This window comes from Bidens hawaiensis, unplaced genomic scaffold (assembly GCF_021521415.1).
Source record: "Bidens hawaiensis isolate Kalapana, Puna unplaced genomic scaffold, B.hawaiensis_p1.1 tig00006617_1, whole genome shotgun sequence".
In the NCBI taxonomy this organism is placed as follows: domain Eukaryota; kingdom Viridiplantae; phylum Streptophyta; class Magnoliopsida; order Asterales; family Asteraceae; genus Bidens; species Bidens hawaiensis.
In genome coordinates, this window is record NW_027491447.1 from 972,981 (window position 1) to 995,037 (window position 22,057).

General features: G+C 34.2%; 2 protein-coding genes across 2 annotated transcripts; one reads left to right on the top strand and one right to left on the bottom strand.

Annotated features, from left to right (window-relative positions):
- Positions 1-15,023: 15,023 nt before the first annotated feature.
- On the bottom strand, positions 15,024-16,560 carry LOC143633120 (uncharacterized; the record flags this gene model as incomplete). Its single annotated transcript, XM_077101465.1, has 6 exons — positions 16,487-16,560; positions 16,344-16,409; positions 16,148-16,241; positions 15,954-16,070; positions 15,229-15,329; positions 15,024-15,128 (listed from the first exon to the last, which is right to left on the bottom strand). Coding segments are annotated over exons 1-6 (510 nt in total), but the record flags the coding sequence as incomplete, so codon positions are not given.
- A 2,911-nt stretch (positions 16,561-19,471) lies between these two features.
- Positions 19,472-21,053, top strand: LOC143633121 (uncharacterized). The gene is made up of 4 exons (XM_077101466.1): positions 19,472-19,560; positions 19,675-19,728; positions 19,809-20,521; positions 20,590-21,053. Exons 1-4 carry the CDS (start codon positions 19,472-19,474, stop codon positions 21,051-21,053), a joined length of 1,320 nt encoding a protein of 439 aa, XP_076957581.1.
- Positions 21,054-22,057: the final 1,004 nt, after the last annotated feature.

The following is a 22,057-nucleotide window of genomic DNA, read 5'->3' on the forward strand; positions in this document are numbered from 1 at the left end:
GTGGTGGTGGTGTAGAAGATGAGAACTTGGAAGTAATGATTTTTGTTTGAATGGAAGTTATTATTATATTAGGCTGAGGGGTGTGGGGCGCTAACCTGGGCGCGAGAGCCCCTCCGCTCGCGCCTCCAGGCGCTAACCCCACACCACCGGGGCGCGAACCGGGGCGCGAACGGGGCGCGAGCGCGAGCCCCCAGGCAGGCGTGAGTGTGGTCGCGGGAGAAGAGAGAGAAAGAGCCGTTGAGCTCGCTCAAAAGAGCCGTTGGAGCTCCGAATTGTTTTAAAAAAAAACCTTAAAACCTCTGTATAATACCCGAAATTACTCTCATTTCAACCATATCAAAACACAATTTCACCTTACAAACTCTTATATAATATCCCAAACTCCTATATAATACCAAAAAATGTCTGGAAATTGGTACCCAAACCTAGATTCAGATTATATTGACGACGATTTATGGTCGTCACCAGACCAACCGATGTTTTATTCGGGGTCGCAAGAAACATCCGGCTTTCAACCATCCAACATACAACCGTCTCATAACTTTGTTGTTCCAGAGACACAAGAATCACACGGTGATGCTACGGGAGCAAGAAGACGCGTCCACCGGAAAAAACAACTTGCAACGGACGGGCCGGGACCGGCTTCGACTCCGAGGACGAAACGGAAAACCACTCCGTGGTCATCGGATGAGAAGGAAGCCTTGTGTCGGGCTTGGATAGTCATTTCTGAGGATCGGCGTTGCGGTAATTGTTTTAACGTTTTTAAAAATGATTTTTAATAAAAAAGTTAAATAAAAAAGTTAACTGGAAATCTAATTTAATTATTCATTTTGCAGCCGACTACCAAAAAAGCAAGGTTTTTTGGACAAAGGTTAGGGAGACGTTCTATACGCTCGTTGGGAGTACAGAGCGAAACGCCGATATGATTTCGGGTCGGTGGTCCGAAAGCAGAAAATTTGTCGGCTTGTTTACTAATCTTTTCAACAGGAACGCCGGTCGTATGAGACCAAGTGGCAGTGATGATTTGGCGGTTTACAATTTCACTGTCGAAGAGTGGAGGCAGGAGTGTTTGCGGAGGTATGGGATGGTGAAGACGTGGGACGATTTAAAGTTGTGGGAGAGGTTGAAAAGGTGTTCCAAGTGGGTTGAGCTGGTGGCGCCGGACCTTGATGCGGAAGTAGGGCCGAAACGGACTAAAACTAGTTCGTCTGGAGCGTATAGCACTTCCGCCGGGTCGGATTGCCGCGTTGGATTCGACCTAAACATTGCGGGGGAGGAAACGTCTTCACCGCCGAGGAGGCGGCCATTGGGAAGGGACGCCAAGGGGAAAAACCGGCTGAGGGGGGAGCCGTAAACATCGTCGATCTTGTTGAATCCCTCAATAAATTCAACAAAACCATGGAGGTGGTCTCTAATGACAAAAAGGAAAAAAGTCGAATGAGAGATTTGGACTTCCTTACAAGAGACTTCAGTAACCTAAATCCGGTCGATCAAATGCTGATGGAAAAGCAAAAGGAACGTATCCGAAAGAGGTTGATCGAAGAAGACCAAGCCGAAGAATAACAATAATGTTTTTTTAGTACTTTAATTTTTATTTTATTTTTAGATATTAATGTGTTTTTTTTTAATGTGTGTTTTTTTTAATAATTTATGAGTTTTTTTAATAATACGTTTTTTGAATATATTTATAAAAAAATAAAAAAAAATCCGCTGGAGCCCTGCTGGAGCCCCTCCACACCAGGGCCAGGGGCTCCAACGGGGGCTCCAACACCCCCTTTATCCAGTTTCTCTCTCTGCCATACGTCACAATATTATTGGCTGGAGCCCCCACTCGCGCCCCCATTAGAGCCCCCCACACCCCTCAGCCTTATATGATTATGGCTTTATGAGCGTTGAATAGTATTTATTTACGTCGTATTTTAAGGGGATATGAGATGAAGTACAAACTTTTAGGGACTTTTTTAAATTATTTTGTAAAGTTATGAATATATTATGGCTTTAGAGGATACCCGACGGTGACTCTTTAGGTGTTTTGGAGTGAGAGGCAGGAGAAAGTAGCGAAGAGTAAACAGGTACGGGTACTGAATCGATACCAGCGTTGTCATATTAATTTGGTATCGACTTTTTTATGTTTTGTGATCAATATTGTATCGGTACTGGTATTTTCTAAATATTTGCCTTTGTTACCGGTATCAATATTTTAGGAAAATAGAAATCGAGAATTTCGATAGCAGCACCGGTCAATACCAGTTTGATACCGAGCTCATCCCTAGGCGAAAGTGATATGGAAAACATAGAGGGTGAGAAAGTATAATGTCTCTGGTGTGATTTTAACTACAAAATTGAAAAACATTGATGCCAATGTTACGTAGGTATGGGGCTCTCAATAACTTTTCTATAATAAACTCGTAATGGCTTAACTAACAATAAAATTTTTACTTAATATGTAAAGTGCTTAACGCCTTCTCGCTAGTTTTAGAGTCAATGCACTAACATTTGTTATTATTAGTATGTCTTTACCGATTTATGTTGTGCATGTTATTTCGAACTTGTAGTTATAACTTTGTATAAATATATAGATCGAATGATATAGCTTTAGACGTTTAGTCTAATTTGTAACTTTAAACCTTTATAAAATATTTGTTTTGATATAACATTATGGCGTTTGGTGTTGCATGCTTTGGACTAATAGGTTCAAACACTCTCATTGAGCTCTCCAGGAAAGTAAACGGGTATCGCGGTTGATTGGAATTTATACGAATTACTATCATGAGACAAGAAACTCAACTACCGGTGTTGGCACCCTTCCAGTTACTACATGCTCGTCACGTTTTAGAGTTACATAAAGCATTTATATTATAAATATCTTTTGTTTAAAAGATTTATGTTTCTTGCTCTATAATAAACGTTGATTGACAATGACCTTTGTATGTAAAACTTTACGTTTCTTAATTATAAAGAAACATTTCTTTTTGTAAACCTTTATAGATGAAAAGCTTAAATATATTTATAATAACTTTCCAAGGTTTAAGCTATATATTCGATTATAATCTAAGCTATGTATTGAAATGACTTAAAAATAACCCCTGCCTTAAAATGGGTAGCACTTCGACCTTACATAGTGTGTCGGGTTATGAAACTTCAAAACTCTGGAGTGGTATCGGTATGGCACATACTTTGAGAAAACGGGAATGGTTTGGTGTTTGGGATGAATAGAAATGAACTCTAAAGTATTCTATTTATATTGTTAGGAAACTTAATCAATAAGCACGAGGTGTTACTAGAACTCGGCATGTGTCATTCTTGTGATGACTCATGTTATTCTGTGATGATATGTGGCGACAGATGTCATTCCCTTTGATTAGTCATCAGCCATGTGTCATTCCATCCGATTAGTTATCAGCCATGTGTCAATTTCATCTAATTTGTCATCAACCATGTGTCGTTTTCCTATATTTATTTTAGCTAAATGATTAATTGGTACTTTAACTTCCAAAATTGTCAAAGTTCGTATTGAAATTTTTCTGTATGTTACATCCTTTTTTAATATAAAAATATGAGTGGATGAATGTGATTGGTTGGATTTAAATGTAGCCTTGAGCACTTTTGCCTGGTAATGCAACTCTAAATCATAAAAAATGTTATAGTAACTTTTCATATATGCAAAACTACTATACACCCGTCATTAAATTATATGAGTGTATAAAAATGAGAAAAATAACAAAACAAGTATTTGTGGGTAAGATAAAAATAAAAACTAGATGTGAGTTTTTTTTTAAAGAAAAAAAGAGAGAAATTTAAAAAAAATATGTTATATATAGTTAAATCGTATTCCGCAGGATAAAACATGGTTGAGAGGATAGCTTTGGTATGATTTGGTATGATTTGTGTGTTTTTGTGAATAAGAGTTTAGCTTTGGTACGATTTGTGAATAAGAGTTTAGCTTTAACACGCAGGTGTGATTTGAGGATCAAAAGATTTGTAAGCAAATAAGACATATCCATATGCTTCATCTCTATCTTGACTTTTTAATTGTGCTAACAAGATATTTTGCTCGTATTATGATTTTCCACCAAATGAATAAAGTCTGGATATTGTATAAATTCAGTTAGTTGAATGAATAGAGGAACGACATAATTTATAGAATAAAATAATTGAAAATATGACTAAGCAATGCGTACCAAGTAAATTTTATTAGTTTATGCATTCCATCATTCATGGCGGAAATATATACTATTTTATGGATTTATTTCAACTTCATTTAACATTAGAGATCGGTTTTAATGTAAACGTAAACTATCAAAAGCACGTAATCAAGTTTTAATGTCATTAATTGCATATTTAAAAATAAGAGTAAAATGAATACTATACTAGTAAAAAATCCATAAAAAAAATATTAAGGTTTATTATTTGAAATATGCGTAATAAAAGTAACCGGACATCATATAGCATCAAAAGCCAATGATCCCCAAGTTTAAGTGGTTGAGAATAAACACTCAAAGATTTTATTTAAAAACAGGAGTCAGGAGGTCTTAGGTTCAAGTTGGGCCAGAGGGTTTCTCACCTATGATGGATTTCCTCCTAACAATGTCCGGTACTTAGGTAACAGAAATGACCGGATACGTAAGTGGCCCGCCAACAATTTAGATATTCAAGTGACCATTCATAAAAATATAGCATCAAAAAAGTCATTTGAGCTGGTCCCATACTTTAATACTCGGATGTGATTTAAAGGATTAAGTGAATAAAACAAGTAAGCTGTCTTCATATACGACTGAATCAAAAGTGGTTGATAGTTTATACCAACCTTGACCTTGTACTTTCAGTCTTTTCCAACAAAGGCAAAGGCAAGTCACCAAAAGTTAAAAGAAAAGTCAGAAGAAAGGTTCAATCTTTATAACATATACTTTTGAGACTCTATACTATACGGATACTTCATAAAAATACAATATTTAATAAATAATCGATATACAATAAATGATAAACATATAAAACACTATTAATACACGGTCTTTGTACATGGGTCTTTACGACAATTTTAAAATATGCAATAAACTTTTATTTTCTAGAAGGATTTTCAGGTTTTAATGCAAATTAAATAAACTGTAAAGTAAGAAAATACATTTAAAATTTTAATCAATGCACTTAGTTAGAAAAGTTATAAATAAAGAATGTTTTAGTTCTTAGAAGTATAATTTATTATTTGAATCCTTCATAAGATAGTTTAATCCGTAAATCACACATGTTTGTCATTGATTTAATTAGACCTTCAAAACTCTGGCCGTGCAAAAATGCTAAGTGCTAACAATGAAAATTATAGAATTTGTATATGACACTCTACATATACTATTTATAGAGTAAAGATCTATTCAATTTGAATTATTATGGGTATTAACTAGTATGAGAGATATGAAACAATATTTTGTTTATCTAATCTAACTATACTATTAAAGCAAGATAATTTTTCCACATGCATCATTACATGCCTCCACAATCACATAGGATACCAAGTAGATGCCATATGAGCAGTTTCTTATGTTATCAAGCCAATCAGTTACATTATATTTGGAAATCCCAATAAATAAATTAGAAATATTCTAGATGAACGTATATATACAATTTCATTAAATATCCTATTAGTATATTGTAAGTTAACCTTTAAATATTTTTAAATATAATGATGTTAGCATTTCTCCTAATCGCGCGGGTCACTGTCGAATACTGTATTTAAAGAGGTTTTAAGAGATTTATGAATTGTAAAATTTTGTTTATTAATATTTATATCTTATGAATCCATAAGGTATGCTATTATGTATATTATTAAATTTAACCATTTTGTTGTATTTTTTTAACTACACTTGTATCATACGAGCTCTATCCTAGTTTTTATAGGATTATAACAAAATTTGAAGAACATACAACCTTAATAAATTTCAAACTTTAAATTAAAATCTCAAGAAATGTATATATTTTAAATAACGTTTTTTTTTTTTTTTTATAAAATAGGATATAACTAGTTAATGTACCCCGCGTGTTGCAGCAGTTCCAGGCATGGTTAACACGTTAATAAACGCATGAAGAACATGAGGCATGGATTGGAGCAACAATTAGGTTGCCAAATTACAGCTACAAAAGATGCATTTCTCACATATATGATTACAATACATTGAAGGTTGCTAGCCAAACTATAGCATAAATAGAAAAGGTTAGGTTTGTTAGTGTTAGCTACAAAACACTTAATTGTTCTTGGACTTCTTAGTTTGTCACCGTCCTTTCATGACTTTTGTCTTTTACTGCTGCTTTCAAGTTCTGTAGAGAAAGTTGCTGGTTTAGTAAGTTGTGTTTATTTACATAGTATGTGTATGTGAAAGTACCTATTTAGTTATGAATTAACCTTTTTGCAGGGTTTGTTTTCGCAGCTAGTGTAGCCGGTGGCAGTGCCTAGGTTGTCGTTGATGCGTTTATGAGTACCTTGTGAGCTCGGTTCCGTAACGTTGTTTACAGCCCACAATAACACCAACTATGAAGTGCATTTGGGTTAGGACTATATACGGGTCGATATGGCCGCATGCTTCTATCATCTCCTCACACGTTGTTACAGTTTCCGCTAAAGAACCTGCACTGCAAACAACAAAGAAAATAAAGTCTTTGTATACCAAACTGCAAGTAAAAAATAATGCGAAAACAATTTCAATAACATACATTATTTGTAAACTTCACTTTGCAATGCTTTTTAAATCAAATCATAAAAAAGTAATTAGTAATCATCTAATGGTTAATAAGACATTAGTATAAGTGTAAACAGAGGGATGCTTGAGTAAAAGTATAAGGTCATCATTCATCAAAAAATATAATAAAAGCAATGTTTGTGAAACAAGCGTGTAAGATTATTATACAAAAGTTTCTAAATTAAAAGGCAACTTAAACTTGTATAACAATTTTATTCAGACTTCATGTCAAATAACACTATTAAATAATATTATAAAAACTAAACGGGTCAACACACAAATTCGTCAACTTGATTGGAACTAAAAGCTGAAAAAACACCCTCTCCTTGTGCGTATAAAGTCCTTGCACAACTTTAGATTTATATTTTTATATTTTGACATCAAAAGATGCCTCAATGCTTATAAGAGTAAAAGATCACTTAATGTCCAAGTGAAGAAAACATAGAGTATAAGGATCATAAAAAAACATAACACACAACAATCACATAAACATAAAAGATAACTTTAGCATCTGTGACCAGAAGCTGTACTAAAGCTGAAGACTGTTTAACCGAATTCTTCCACCTCCCCTACTAGTAATCCTATAACAGATATACGAAGCCCTAATTATATCAATGAATTCTCAAACTATATGATGAATGAGATGAAATACATGGACAAAAGAAAATTGCTAAAACCAAACCCCTAGTTATGCAAAAAAATGTAAGCACTATGAGACAGAAAAGGCAAGCCTTCGATTCAAAAACAAAAGGCTACATCAATGTACAAATTCACCAGTCACATCATCCCGTTGCTAGGCTTTACAAAATCAAACCCGATAATAGAAAATTCAGAACCGACAACACACAAATATTACACCCAGAGCTGACTGCAACTAACGAGCCACCCCTGAATAGGTTGCTACTTACACTCTCACCCGACAACACAAATAAGAGGCAAACCACATAAAATATACACTTGAAAAATTGCAACTCTAAAACAAACATCGCAACCCAATTTCATAAATTTGAGACGGGGTTGTTAACCGAGGCTCAGGTCCGCTACAGAGAAGAGAGAGCGTGTCTGATCAATTTAGGGTTTTTGGGGGAAGGAAAACCAATTAAGATTGTTTTAAAAGCAGACACATATGAAAGGCAAAGACACTTGCTAAATGAAAAATGAGAAAACCATGATACATACACTAAAGCCCAGAGTACAATAGTTGACTGCACAATTCTTCCATAATTGTTATTATATAAATTACAAATTTTAAATATTTAAAAAAAAGGTGAATATTAAATTAAAAAATTTTTAATCATAAATTTTAATAATATTAAACATGCATGGCTTGACAATTTTTTATTATCTGTCTTTTTTAATAGGTTATTATAATTATTATCATAAGTTTATTAAAAATGATGAGATTTAATATAAGAGTGACAGTTAGCAAAACATGCGGCTTTTTTATTAGAGAGTATAGATTTTACTCATTTTAATTCATATGTCTAAAGAAATTGAGATGCCATTAACAAAACATGCGGCTTTTTATTAAAGAGTATAGATTTGACTCATTTACGTTTGTGCATAATTATTGCGAAGACATATACCCTCGGTCATATGTCACGTGCCACATTCTGGTAGCTTCTTATCCTTCACACGCTAATTTTGTTTTGTACACTAACTCACCTCTCTCTCTATATGTATGCATGCATGGGTATACACACATGATAAAGAATATAAGGTACGATTTCTTAGCTCACATGTTAAGACATGAGATAGTACTTTAGCGTCACACACAATATATGACATGTGAAATGGATGTTAACGGAAAACATGCATGCTCCTCTTGTGAAGCTGCTACCTACACGTCTTCGTACTAAAATCCAACCAAAATAATCAATTAATGTGTTCCAAAAGTGTTTTTAACATCTACAACTTTCCACACTAATCATTAAAATTATTAGCATTTGGTTGCTCACAAAGAGGTGGCAATATGAATGGGTTGAATTATATAATATATTGTTCCCGGTAATTATACTAACTTTGAATGACTTATAACCATTAGATTGGTCTGAGATGAAATCTGGACGTTTGAAGTCCTGTAATTTCTTCTAGAAGCAGAGGTTACTATCAGTTACATAGCTTGCGGTTTTATGTTCAAGTTCCTTTTTCTCCGGCGTCCTTCCCAGTATCTTCTCTCCCACTCCCACACCCACGTTTAGGGTTTCTATTCCCTATTTAACACCCTTTCTTCCTCAATTCCTATCACAAATTCATTTCTTAAATACAAACGGTTACGACTGCTGACCACGGAATCGCTCTTCCTTCTGCTGTGGTGTGGAATGTAATCAAAGCAGGTCTAGTCTGTACTATCTCGAATTGTTATTTGATTTGTGGCTGATTAGGTGGTTTTAATGTGATTTTGCTTTATATAGTTATGTAATTGTAGACGTGGAGGAGCAAGCAGCGAAAATTTCATGTTTCCGGCACATATAGAGCCTGACGGTAATTAATAATGCATTTATTGAGTCATCTAAATGAACATATTCAAGTAGGTTATTTTTCTAATCCTGATTGCATATTTCTTAAAAATATTTTATGGTAAATTAAAAATCAGGAGTCCATCGATTTCTTTCAGTGGCAAATAGCTAGAGGCTTTTTGGGTCAAGGCCATAAGGCTTTTGAAGGTACTGACAACATCAAATGTTGATCACTTCAGAGTCTTCTTGTGGGATTATGCTTTATGTGATATGTTTATTTTCTTCAATTATTGAAATTGAATTCCCTACTTTTGCTTGCAGATAAAGTTGAACAACAGAAAGTTACTAGATGGAATGTTGTTGGAGATATGTGGCGTGCCATCTCACACATTTACAACTGTTTGCTTTATTATTGACAAACCAGACAAGCAATCATTTGAGCAAATTAAAAAGAAAGTGGTTGGTGATTTGATTTAAAATTTATGACTCTTATTATTCCATCTCTTACTTATTGTTATTAGATTGTAGAGAAGGGGTTAAATACTGAAATGGTGGAGAACCGATAATCGTTAGAACTTAGCAGCTATCATTAGAATTTAAAAAAGAAGGAAGTGAGTTTCAGAAAAACAATTCATCAAATCAAGCATTGAGTGATTTAGAGAAATTCCAAGCTTTGGACAATGCAAGAATCAAGATGTGTGAACAAAGTGGTTCTTGATTTGAGTTTAGCAAGAGGACTTCATTATTATTATTACTCGTGACATATATGAAGTTGTTTTCAAAGGCACTACACAGGTCTTAATGTTATATTTTCATTTTCTTCATTTGCTTGATATAACCGTTTTGACCATATCTCATGTTTATGAGTTTCCAGGTTAGTTCAACTGTTGCGGGTGGACGGTATGATAATTTGGGGGGTTTTCTTTTAAACATTTGTATGCATCAGTGTCAGTCTTTACAATAATGGAATACAAACAAAAAGACAGGAACCGGGGTAAAAGAAAAAACAAGAGCAAATCATTAGTCTATATTTCGTTTCGGGCCTCTTTTTAAACATGTTTGTGTGGTTTTAAAGATGGTTCTAGCCAGTGAGCAATGAGCATACTTGGGAATGACTTATTGTTGGGATGCAAAGCAGAGTTCATGGTGAATAAACAGTTAATCAATCACTTTGACCGAGCCAAAGAGTTTGGGATAAAATGGATGCCGAGTGTAGGTGATATAAAGAAATTAAAGAAGGAATTGCAAAGCTAAAAAAATAGGCAGGCGAATGTTGAGCAAGAGGATCCTAGAAGCAATTTTGTTAATAAGCTTATAAGACTTATTCACACTTAGGTAACCTAATAACGGCAATACGTTCACTGATTTATATTCGTTTTTATATCTTTAATAAATGGTCAACTTTTTTCCTATTGAATACAATTGGGAATGATTTGTTATGGTGTGTTTAGTTTAAAGGGTCTGAGGTTGACTCGTGTTGGTTAATTTGTGTTTTCCAATGGCTTTTCTCTCCTCTTAATCATGAAAGTCTTGCAAAATGGGCTGGTCAGGTCTGGCTCGTAACTGCTCAAAATGGTTTTGGATTACAAAGGGCTGTAAGTAAAATGATATCTTTTATCATTTTAAACTAAGTATTAAGATTGATCTGATCAAAATGAGTTATATCTAAAATGAATTCAAGTTAATATGGGTGCCTATAAAAAATTATGTTGAAATAAGTTATGCCAGACAATTATGAGGTAAAAATGATAAAAGGAAATCATGGATCTCAATCGTTGGATCAGTTTTCTAGTTTGTGTTGTAATATCGTTTTAAACAAATACTAATTTTTATAGAATGCATATTAATATGATTATGACATCATATTAAACTGCCTGGCCATCGGACGGGTATAAAACTAGTTAGATTGGATGATGGTCAAAATAGGCTTGGATAAAGATGAATATGAGTCAAGATGTGACATTCGTCAATTTCGGGTCTTGTTTGTATTCGTTTTTGTATTTGTTTATTATGTAAACCGACCCGATTTGTAAACCGAAGCTTATGTTATAATCAAAATAATGGATTTATGTTACAATATTGTTTCACACTTGTTGGGTCTTGAAAACATCCTATTTTTATTTATTTATTTATTTATTTTTTTTTGATGTTTTGTGTTTTTGTCTTGATCCATTTTGCATGAAAACTCTTGTGTCTCACACCCATATTTGACCACCAACATTACCCTATATATACACCACCTTTCCTCTTCATTTTCCCTTGCTACAACTCCAAAAAAAAAAAAACTATCTCAAACATCAAAGATTCAAGGTTATCTTCTTAAGTGTTCTTAAAGGATTTTGGTCTTTCATCTTAATTAGTTTATGTAGCCTTATTAATACTTGTTTATGGTTGTGCAACATATATATAATATACACCCCTTATTTACCTTTGGTAGTTACTTCTCCGATTCCGGTCGGTGAGGTTTCGGACCCCATAAGGCAAGGCTTCATGGAGGACTTCGTGTCCTTGATATATATACATCTATATAACTTGTTCATACATATTAATCTTGCTTATTTTAGTTTGTTGGTCATGTTTACAAGTTCCATGGTTATGGGTTTTTAAGAGTCTATGCTTCGGTTTAACCGTAAATAGCTCTAAACCGTAAACCGAACTTTGTTACTAGTTTTGTTTGTTTAAACATACTTAGTGTTAGATCTAAGTTTCTAAAATCATTTTTTACAAATTCTACGGTTATGGGTTTGTAGAATCTTACCTCGGTCTTAACCCGAAACACGATCCGAACCGAAAACCGAACTTTTGTTTAAAGACTTTATTGTTAACTTTTGGTATTTTTTTATTTGTACATTATTATACAAGTTATTTAGTGTTTGGACATGTGGAAACCATCTATGAACTTGTTGTAAGATGGAAACCGAACCAAACCGATTCTTGCTCGCTTAAGACACACAAGTGTGTTTTTTTTAGCCATCAAGACTTGTATATTTCTTTAAAAATAGTTACAAATTGATTTTTAAATATTTTCTTAAGTACTTGGAAATGTTGGATCCAACTTGATCTCATAACAAAGTTTGGACCGATAAAACCGAACACTCGCTTAACGTGCGTTGTTAGTTCTAAAACAATGGAACTACATACTTGGTTAAGTCTTATTAAATTTTATTGAGTTATCTCATAACATTCAATATTTTGGAAAGTTGACTTTGGGTTTGACCAATTATCAAGACCCGAACCGACAACCCGAACACTCGATAAAAAAACCCGTTTTAGTATCTTTATTCCAAAGGGATTTGCATTCTTGCATTTTACCCACCTTATTACTTAACATAGGTTGAGTAAATATTAAGGTTAGATACTTTAACCCGGTTTCGAGCAAACTTACATTTTTAAAGGGTTATTATTATAAATTCTTAAATAGTCACATTTTAAACCTTAAACTTTAATTATTTACATTTCTCAACATTTATTTTGTTTAAAGACCTTCAAGACAACCTTTCTAAATTCAAGACTTCTTTTCTTTTTAGGCATTGTGCGCTAAACTCGTCGTTCCGACAAATCTCCAAATTATTATCTTTCAAGTTTACTACTTGAAGGTGAGTACTTCATACCCCATTTTCCATCTTTTATTTTGGGGGTGACATTTCATACTTATTCAACAAAATGCTTTATATTTGAATCTTAAACCACAAACGTAGTTGTATACTTTACCTAAATAATTGCTCGATTTGGTGTTCTATGCTTATATGCCTATGTGTTTATCGCTTTTGGTTGGTGGAACTATAAAATCCTAGACTATTTGGCATCCCCTTATAGCAAGGTGTCGTTAACGTAATGCAATTAACGATAACTATAAAATCCTAGACTATTTGGCATCCCCTTATAGCTAGGTGTCGCTAATGTGTTTAGCGATATCTATTTATCCAAATTACCACTTTTATTTATCGTTTCGTATGCAAGTTTTGTTGCTATCTTTATTATATACTAATATGATTAAACTTATGAATTGCTCACCGACCTTTGTGTTGACAAACTTTATTTTATGAAATGTTGCAGGTTTGCGTCTTGGTTGATTTATGATTGTGAAGAAAACGACATCAAAGACCTTAGGATATTAGTAAAAATGAACAATATCAATTTGCCATATTTTGTGATATCTTGTTCATGGTTATTTGATGGATAATTGTTATGTGACATTTTCGATGTTGTGAAATGAAATGAGTTTATTAAATACTGTCACTTTAATTAGTGTCATGTGCATATGGACAATCGTTACACCTCGGCATGTTCCGCCGCCTTTGATCGGGGTGTGACACAAGATGAGTTTTTTTTAAGGTTCGGATGGGTATGGGTTAATCCATATTGACCCAAGTAAAGGTTATTATAATACAAAGGGTTTCAAAAACCATCAAAAAAAAATTCAAAAAAATCAATAAAAAATAATAACTCAAAATATAAATAAAAAACTAAAAAGGTAAAACAACTAAAATGTTTCCCCCGCCATCCCCGTTTATTAAAAAAAATCCCAGTTTTCTCTCGGTTCAGATTGGTTTTGGTTCTTTCTTCGTTTTTGGCCGATTTCGGTATATATTAGGTTTCGCTGTTTTCGATTTCGAAGTTTTCAGTTTAGGTTCGGTTTCGTGAGTTTTGTTTCAAATAGAATAGTATGGAGCTTGTTTTAATCAATTATAATCCATAACCAAAAGTTACTAGCATTTTCCCTAACCCATCTCAACCTTCTTAAAAAGTTCTTTGATCCATCCTGACCTATTTCAATTTTAAAAGTTATCCATATTGACCCAAAACAACCAATTTAGGTTTGTTTTGCCACCCCTACGGCCACACACATCAACAAACACAATTAATACATTATAATTCTTAAAGCTTATTGAGTTTGGCGGTAAAATGCCCCAAAGAAACATGATGTGATGGTAAGCTGACGCCACAATGCCACATCTGTCATGTGTATTTAGGGGGCCTAAAACAAAATACAAATTTGGGGCCCTGGTTAAAAGTAATTAAATATCTTAACGTTCAACTCAGATTGGAGCTTACAAGCCAAGTCAGCTTCACTCGTATTGTTGTTTATCGCAAGCTCGGGTGTGAATTTACACTGGCTCGTTCTTTTAACAACCTTAATGAAACGTTTAAAGCACAATGTCATTGAAGAGATTGAACATATGCACTGCAAAATTTCTTGAATTTAATACTACAATTCAGTAGGGCGAAACTGTCTTTTACTACTGAACGCGCCACCAAATTCCTCAACATGGTCTCAGCGGTGTAATTTCATGATGTTTTATAATCAAATTAAAACAGAAAACATTGTAAACATACAACAGGGATCTAACTTATCTTGATGTCTCTAAGAAGCCGAGCAGCCATTGATCCATATCTTCTGGCTTCCCAGTCACTAAGAGTCCGGATTTCTTGTGGCAATTCATTATCATTATCATTATCAGCTTCATCTTCAATCTTTTCATTTGCATCATTTTCGGTAATGGGATCAAGATTTATAATTCCTTCTGGGGACTTTAAGGTCATGATGTAAAGCTGTATACTTGGATGCTGATACTTCCTGTCCATCTATTGAGGAAAAAAAAACTTAAATTAAAAAAGTGAATCTTGAATCTTGAAAATGAAGAACATTTATAAACATGTTTGTAGTTGTGAAATCAGGTATACCTTTGATTTGGGCACTATTTTCACCTCAAAATGCTTCTTCCATAACTCAATCATTTGTTATGAACATTTGTTGAACGAATTTCATACCCAATCTGCAATAAAAGAGCATACGAAATGTATATAAGAAATGAATGTGCACAATAGTGAATAGGGCAGTGATTAAATGTTGTTTAGTAATCACCAAAATCGTGGTTTTGGGCCCCGACAGTGCAAGCATTGTTTGCAATAGTGGTTCCAACAGATGCTCAGCATAAACCTTGTAGTAACACAGAAAAATATTGTCATATAATTATGAGTTAAGAAGACCAAACCAATTAAAGTGAAAAAACACGGATTCCGGTTTTAGTTAAACATACAACATCAGTGCCAATAATGTAGTCAAAAGGTGGATCGAGTGCCCTTATATGATCATGGTTGCCCCAACTGAGCTCTGCAGCAGTTATGGACCCGATCGAATCTGAGAAGATGAAATAAAAGAATCAAATATCACGTTCAAAGATTCCAAAGGTAACATATGATACTTCTTTTCTAAGGTTGTTTCTGCTGTCAATTGTACATAAATCAATATTTGTGGCGTGTAAAGAGAAGTTCCTGAAATCACCGTTTAATATATGTGCGTAATTGTTATTTAATCTTGTTATTTTAGTAATATTTTTCACATGTTTATAACAAAAGGTAACAAATTAATTCATTTAAGAAACAGATGAGCATTATTTATTTATTCCCTGTCACAAAGTGCGATTTTTGAAATGAATAGTTGTGAATTATCAATATTCCCTTAATTACCTTTATCAATTATCATCATATCTTGCAAGTTCTCCAAATTTATAAGTATCTTTCATGCATTAACGGTAAAATTGCCATTATGCCAACTAAAAACTGCATTAACCGTACATATTTTAAATTATCGGGCAATTATTTTTGTGATGAAGTAATGATTACACGAGCAATCTTGACCCATTTGCTTTATAATGGGTTGATATGTAAGCAAAAACCATTAGTTTAAAAACAAAATGGAAAAACAAGATAACTGAAACTTTGATGCATAATTACTGAACTAATAATTAAAAAACTCAAGAACCTGCATCAGGATTCATCTGCGTGATTCGCGAAGTATTACGTTCAACGTTGCGCATTAAAAGAGGCAAAACCTCAACTTGGTCTGTTGAAACAACATCACACCCAAGCAATGCCATGCCTAAAAACACAATCATCATACATCATATAACAAAATATAAGAATATACTGATATGCTGCATACGTGAGAGATCTCACCAAAACCTGCAACACCGCAGCCCGCTCCAAGTTCAATAACACGTTTTCCTTTCAGTTTCGATGGACAAAACCGCCCCTTCCTGCAATTTTTCTCCTGCAATATTTCATCCATAAGCATACATTCATACAAAAGTAACCATATAATCAATCATTCAATCATACATAATTAACAAGAATTAGAAATGATAATTGTTACCAGATACTTGACCAATACCATGGAAGCATCCCACACGGTTGTCCCTAAATGCTTAGAATTTGGATCCTAATAACCGAAGACACAAATCTTACAAGCGCATATGCTAAAAGCAAATACATTCAAATGTGTATATAATCATGTACCTGTGAAAACTGGAGCTGGTATCCCATGACTTCAAACAGAACAGCTGAGGTCTGTGGTGAATTCAACCTAAAACAGAAATATTGTTATTATTATTAACAAGTACCAAAAGCAGATTGAAAAATTGTAAAGAAAGTATTATTACCTATCAGCATCCATTCAATAACTGGTGTTCAATTTCACTGCAATAGAAGTCAAATAAGCACATATACATAACACAAATTAGGGGGATTTGGGGTTTTCTAGGGTTTTGATTATTGAGGCATATGATCGAACAGATGGTGATCAACAAATTCAGTAGATACAGAAGACAGAAAGAAAGATTTACCTTGACTATCAACAAATTCGAACTGAGTGGCGGCAAATGATATACCCCAAACGATTTCTGGGTATATCAGTTTTGACTGTCGTGGATCGATGACGTAATTATTACAATAATAATCATTTTTAGTAACGAAAAAAAAAACTTGAAATTTAGGTTTGTGGCTTGCTTGATAAAACCTATAATAAAACTAGCTAAAAAAACTTGATTCATAACAACTTGAACTAAGCTGGCTCATTTTTGTAACATAGCCAAAATCGACCCAAGCTCGACTCGAGTCATGGCTTGACTCGTCGCCTCGATCTTAGGCTTGTGTAACTTCAAAATCATGCTCGGGCCTTGCTGAGCTGCCTCATTTAATTTCAAGCTTGGGCTTGAAACGACGCTGACTCAGCTCGTGAACAGCCCTAGTATAAGCCCAGTGGTTGTTGTAAAATAATTTTAGGAGTATACGAGTTGTTAATAATAATAAAAAAAAAGTGTAAATTACAATTTGTGTTCATGTGGTTTATGTGCGGTACACACTTGAGACCCTATTTTACATGGTGGCACAATTACAAACATACTTGTGTGTAACGTCCAAGAAAACGATGAATAGACAGAGGGACACAAGCTGACCCCGCCTGTAAATCACAAAGGTGTTGTTTGTTTTTCCTCAAAAGCACTTCTCCACCTCTTTTGTCTGCACTGAGAAGAGGGCGCGCAGAGCTTGGGCTCTGCAGCTTGTTTGTTTTTTCCGAAGACGTTTCATTAAAAAACGTCTGCGCGCCCTCTTCTCCCAAAAGTGTTGGTATTATTACTTCTGACCTCTTCTACCCATTCTTATTTAATCGATCATTCATCAGATACCCCAAACCCTAACTCCACTCCTCCTCCTAACTCCTCTCCACTGCCGCCCAGCTCCTCCACCCTGCAACCCGCCGGCTGCATCCACACCGCCGCCGCTCCACTCACCACGCCGCCGCCGCTGCTCCTCCACCCTGCAACCCGCCGGCCTCTTTTCTCTTTGTCCAGGTTTAATACTCCTCCACCACCACCACCACCACCACCATTGCTATAATCTAATTACCTATTCTTTTAATTTTATAAGTGTGTTAGATTGTTAAAGTTTAGATTGCTAGATTTTGTTAGTTTGTTGTTAGTTTTGTTGGATTTTGTTAGATTGTTAAAGTTTTAGATTGTTAGATTTTGTTAGTTTTTTGTTAATTTTTTTAGATTTTGATTAGTTTGTAGAAAGTTTAGGTTTGTTAAATATTTTTAATACTTTGTTGTTGAATAAAGTTTGTAGTGTTTTGTTAATTGTTATTAGTTTGTAGAAAGTTTAGGTTTGTTGAATATTGTTATTAGTTGTTGTTGAATAAAGTTTGTAGTTTTGTAAATTGTTAAAGGTTTTTGTTAGTTTTGTTAGATTGTTATTAGTTTGTAGAAAGTTTAGGTTTGTTGAATATTGTTATTAGTTGTTGTTGAATAAAGTTTGTAGTGTTTTGTTAATTGTTAAAGGTTTTTGTTAATTTTGTTAGATTGTTATTAGTTTGTAGAAAGTTTAGGTTTGTTGAATATTGTTATTAGTTGTTGTTGAATAAAGTTTGTAGTGTTTTGTTAACTGTTAAAGGTTTTTGTTAATTTTGTTAGATTGTTATTAGTTTGTAGAAAGTTTAGGTTTGTTGAATATTGTTAATACTTTGTTGTTGAATAAAGTTTGTAGAAAGTTTAGGTTCGATGAATTGTTGTTTTAATAGAATTGTTGTTTCTTGTTAGTTGATCATAAAAATGGTAGAGAAACAACATTGGTCGAATGAGCAAATAAAATGTTTATTAGAAACATGCATTGAAGAGAAAAACACCGTGGGTAAAAAAGGGTTGAGTTTGCACAAAGACTCGTGGGCTAAGGTAATACGGGTTCTTAAGGAAAAGTTTGGATTGGATTTGACTCAAAAACAAGTCAAAAACGCCTATGATAATCTTAAAGCCAAATACATAGGATGGTTGTATTTGAAAAACAAAACCGGCAACATCTACAACCCTCAAACAAATACCTTTACCTTAACGAACGAGGAATGGGAAGACTTTAAGAAGGTTTGTTCATATATTTTTATTTTTTAACATCTACCTCTACCTTAAAGTCCACCCCTAGTTTATTTTTTAACATCTACCATTATTTTTTAGGGGCATTCGAAAGCGGCATCCTTAAAGACAACTCCATTAGCATTTCCGGAACTTCATGCACAACTGTTTGATGAGAATATTGCCACGGGGAATCGCAAGTGGACCTCAACCCAAACATCAGTGGTTGGATCATCCTCTTGTCATCGACTCCAATCGGTCCAACAACTGATGATTATGGACAACACAGAAGATGATGCCGGCACTAGTCCTACTACCGGGCCTACTACCGAGTCTACTTTTGAGCCTACTCCTGAGCCTACTCCCGAGCCTACCCCCAAAAGGGCTAAAACCTCAAAACCATCATCATCTGTCACTTTTGAGGATTTAGCACTTGACATGAAAAATGCTTTGCGACATTTGACTAGGGAAAAACCTGAAAAAAAAACGCCCGGTAGTTACAACAGTTGTTGAGTGTTCTGAGAAGTTAAGTTTGGTTGGGTTAGAGCCGACGGACCTTCTATATTTGGTTGCTTTTCATATTTTTGAAATGACCACGGACATGAGAGAGGCGTGGATGGCATTGCCAAATGTTCCCGTCGTGTTAAAAGGGTGGATCGAGATGACGGCTAAAAATTTAGGACTTATGAAGTAGTTTTTGTTTTGTTGAAAACATTATTTGTTTTTGGTGTATGTTTTTTTAGTTATGTTGAAAACATTCTATGCTTTTTGGTTAAGTTTAACACATTGTATGTTATTTTATAGCTATGTGACATGGTTGTTTATGCTTTATGATAATGGTTGTTTTGTTATGGCTATGTGACATGGTTGTTTATGCTTTATGATAATGGTTGTTTTGTTATAGCTATATGACATGGTTGTTTATGTTTTATTAACAGGTTCATAATGAATAATGATGAGAAAATACTTCTGGTAGTTGTTATGTACTTGTATATCCGCTTTTTTTGGAAGAGGGGTTTGAAACGAAAACGAGACAATGATTCGACAATAACGGGACATAAATACACGTTAGAGTTATTGCAAGGAAATCCCAAACAATGCATTGAATTGTTACGCATGTCCCGTGAATCATTTGTTCGACTATGTGCACATTTTAGAACAAATTATTCGTTAAAGGATAGTAAACATGTTTCGGTTGAGGAAAAAATGGCTATGTTTTTGATGATAATCGGCCATAACCAACGTTACGTGGTTATCAAGCGTAGATTTCAACACTCAAAGCAAACAATTCATAAATTCTTTCATGAAGTGTTGGATAAAATGATGCTTTTCGCCAAAGATATAATAGTACCAACTTCTTTTAATCCGAATCCAAACATTCCGGGACATAACAAGAGGCTACGAAAGATTTTTAAAGGAGCGGTTGGTGCACTTGATGGGACCTTGATACATGTTGTTGTTCCTACTAGGCAACAAGATTTATATAAAGGAAGGGGAAAGGGTGATTGTTATCAAAACGTATTAGCAATTTGTGATTTTAACATGATTTTTACTTTTCTTGTGGCCGGATGGGAAGGGGTAGCACATGATTTTAGAATATTATCAGAGGCATTATTAGATCCACACGCGCCATTCCCATTTCCACCATCAGGTATTTTTATTGTTTGTTAATTATTTCTATGTTAGTTTAATATTGTAATTAATTGAAAATATTTACAGAGAAATACTATCTTTGTGACGCCGCGTATGCACACATACGAGGATTTATGGCTCCATATCGTAATGTGAGGTATTGGCTTGGAGATTTTCGTCGGAGACGTGCGTTAACCAATAAAGAAAAATTTAATCATGCACATGCAAAACTTCGAAACGTCATTGAGCGTGCTTTGGGTGTCTTGAAAGCAAGATTTCCTATATTGAAGAGGATGACACCATTTCCATTGGAAACACAAAGGAAAGTTACCGTTGCATGTTTCGCGCTACATAATTTTATTAGGAAACAAGGTTTGGACGATGAGTTGTTTACACAATACGATCAACCCAATGTGTCGATTGGAAATAGTCGTAGGCAAATTGATGCTGATGAAGACGAGGTTGAAGCACTTGGCACTGCATCAGATCGGGAATATATGACTCAGTTAAGAGATGAAATTGCTGAGCAGTTAATACAAAATACGGAATAAATGATTTAAAAAATGTTTGTGGTATTATGAATATTATTTCAGTGTTGTTGACTATTATTTAAATTTGAATGTTGAAGACCTTTTTTATTTATATTTCAGTTTATTTAAATTTCAGCTTATTTTAGCAGTCTGCAGACGTTAAAAAACAAACAGTCTTCTTGTTGCAGACTGCAGAGTTTTGGTCCACCTCTTCTGCTACAGATGTTGGCAGATGTGGTTTCGCAGTCTTCTGACATTTTACCTCTGAAAAACAAACAGCACCAAAGGCTCCCCATGGTCGTTTTTTAAAATAGAGTCTTAAGTGCGTCCCCACCCATAAATCACAAGGATGCAAACTGCAATTTACTCAAATAGTAATAAATAAAATTATCACATCACGTTTGTCTAAAGTTTAAATTAGGTGTTTTTAAATACAATTTGGAGTCTATGCGGTGTAGAGAGAATAAGTGATATACAACCCTCCGTATAATAATTGAATGAAGAATTTGAGTGAGAGACGAGATAAAACTGGTATTCTGAATGAGTTTTCTAAAAAGTGTTTTTATAGATTTGTAATCTAAGTAGATTTCCGTGTCATCCTAAAAATTAGTCAATGATGGTATTTATGACACGACGTATTTTGATCGGGTGATACACTTATAATTTCATGCATATAGACAAATTTTTTTTATGAATGACCAATTCTATTAGAAACTAACAACTAGTATAGCAAGAAGTTGGACGGGAACTTACACACCGGTTATATACTCAGATGTTACAACACTGCATTCAAAACAAAAAGTAAACATTATGCTTTTCGATCCACCCTCACTAATTTTCCTTATATGGCTATGGCTATAGGTTTAGTTAAAATGGTCATTCCAATTTTTTTTATAGCTTATTTCAAATGGCTATATGTTAAGTAAAATAGTCATTAATTCTAGTGATTTTCCATAAACTTTATACTACATCAAATGCTATGCTAATTCATTGTCGGGTCATGAAGGAAAGTGATCAATCATAAC

Coding starts and splice junctions, on each gene's coding strand:
- LOC143633121 (XM_077101466.1), top strand. CDS start 19,472: ATGAGAGAGGCGTGGATGGCATTGCCAAATGTTCCCGTCGTGTTAAAA. Junction 19,561..19,674: donor AAAAATTTAGGACTTATGAA/GTAGTTTTTGTT, acceptor GTTATTTTATAG/CTATGTGACATGGTTGTTTA. Junction 19,729..19,808: donor GGTTGTTTTGTTATGGCTAT/GTGACATGGTTG, acceptor TTTTATTAACAG/GTTCATAATGAATAATGATG.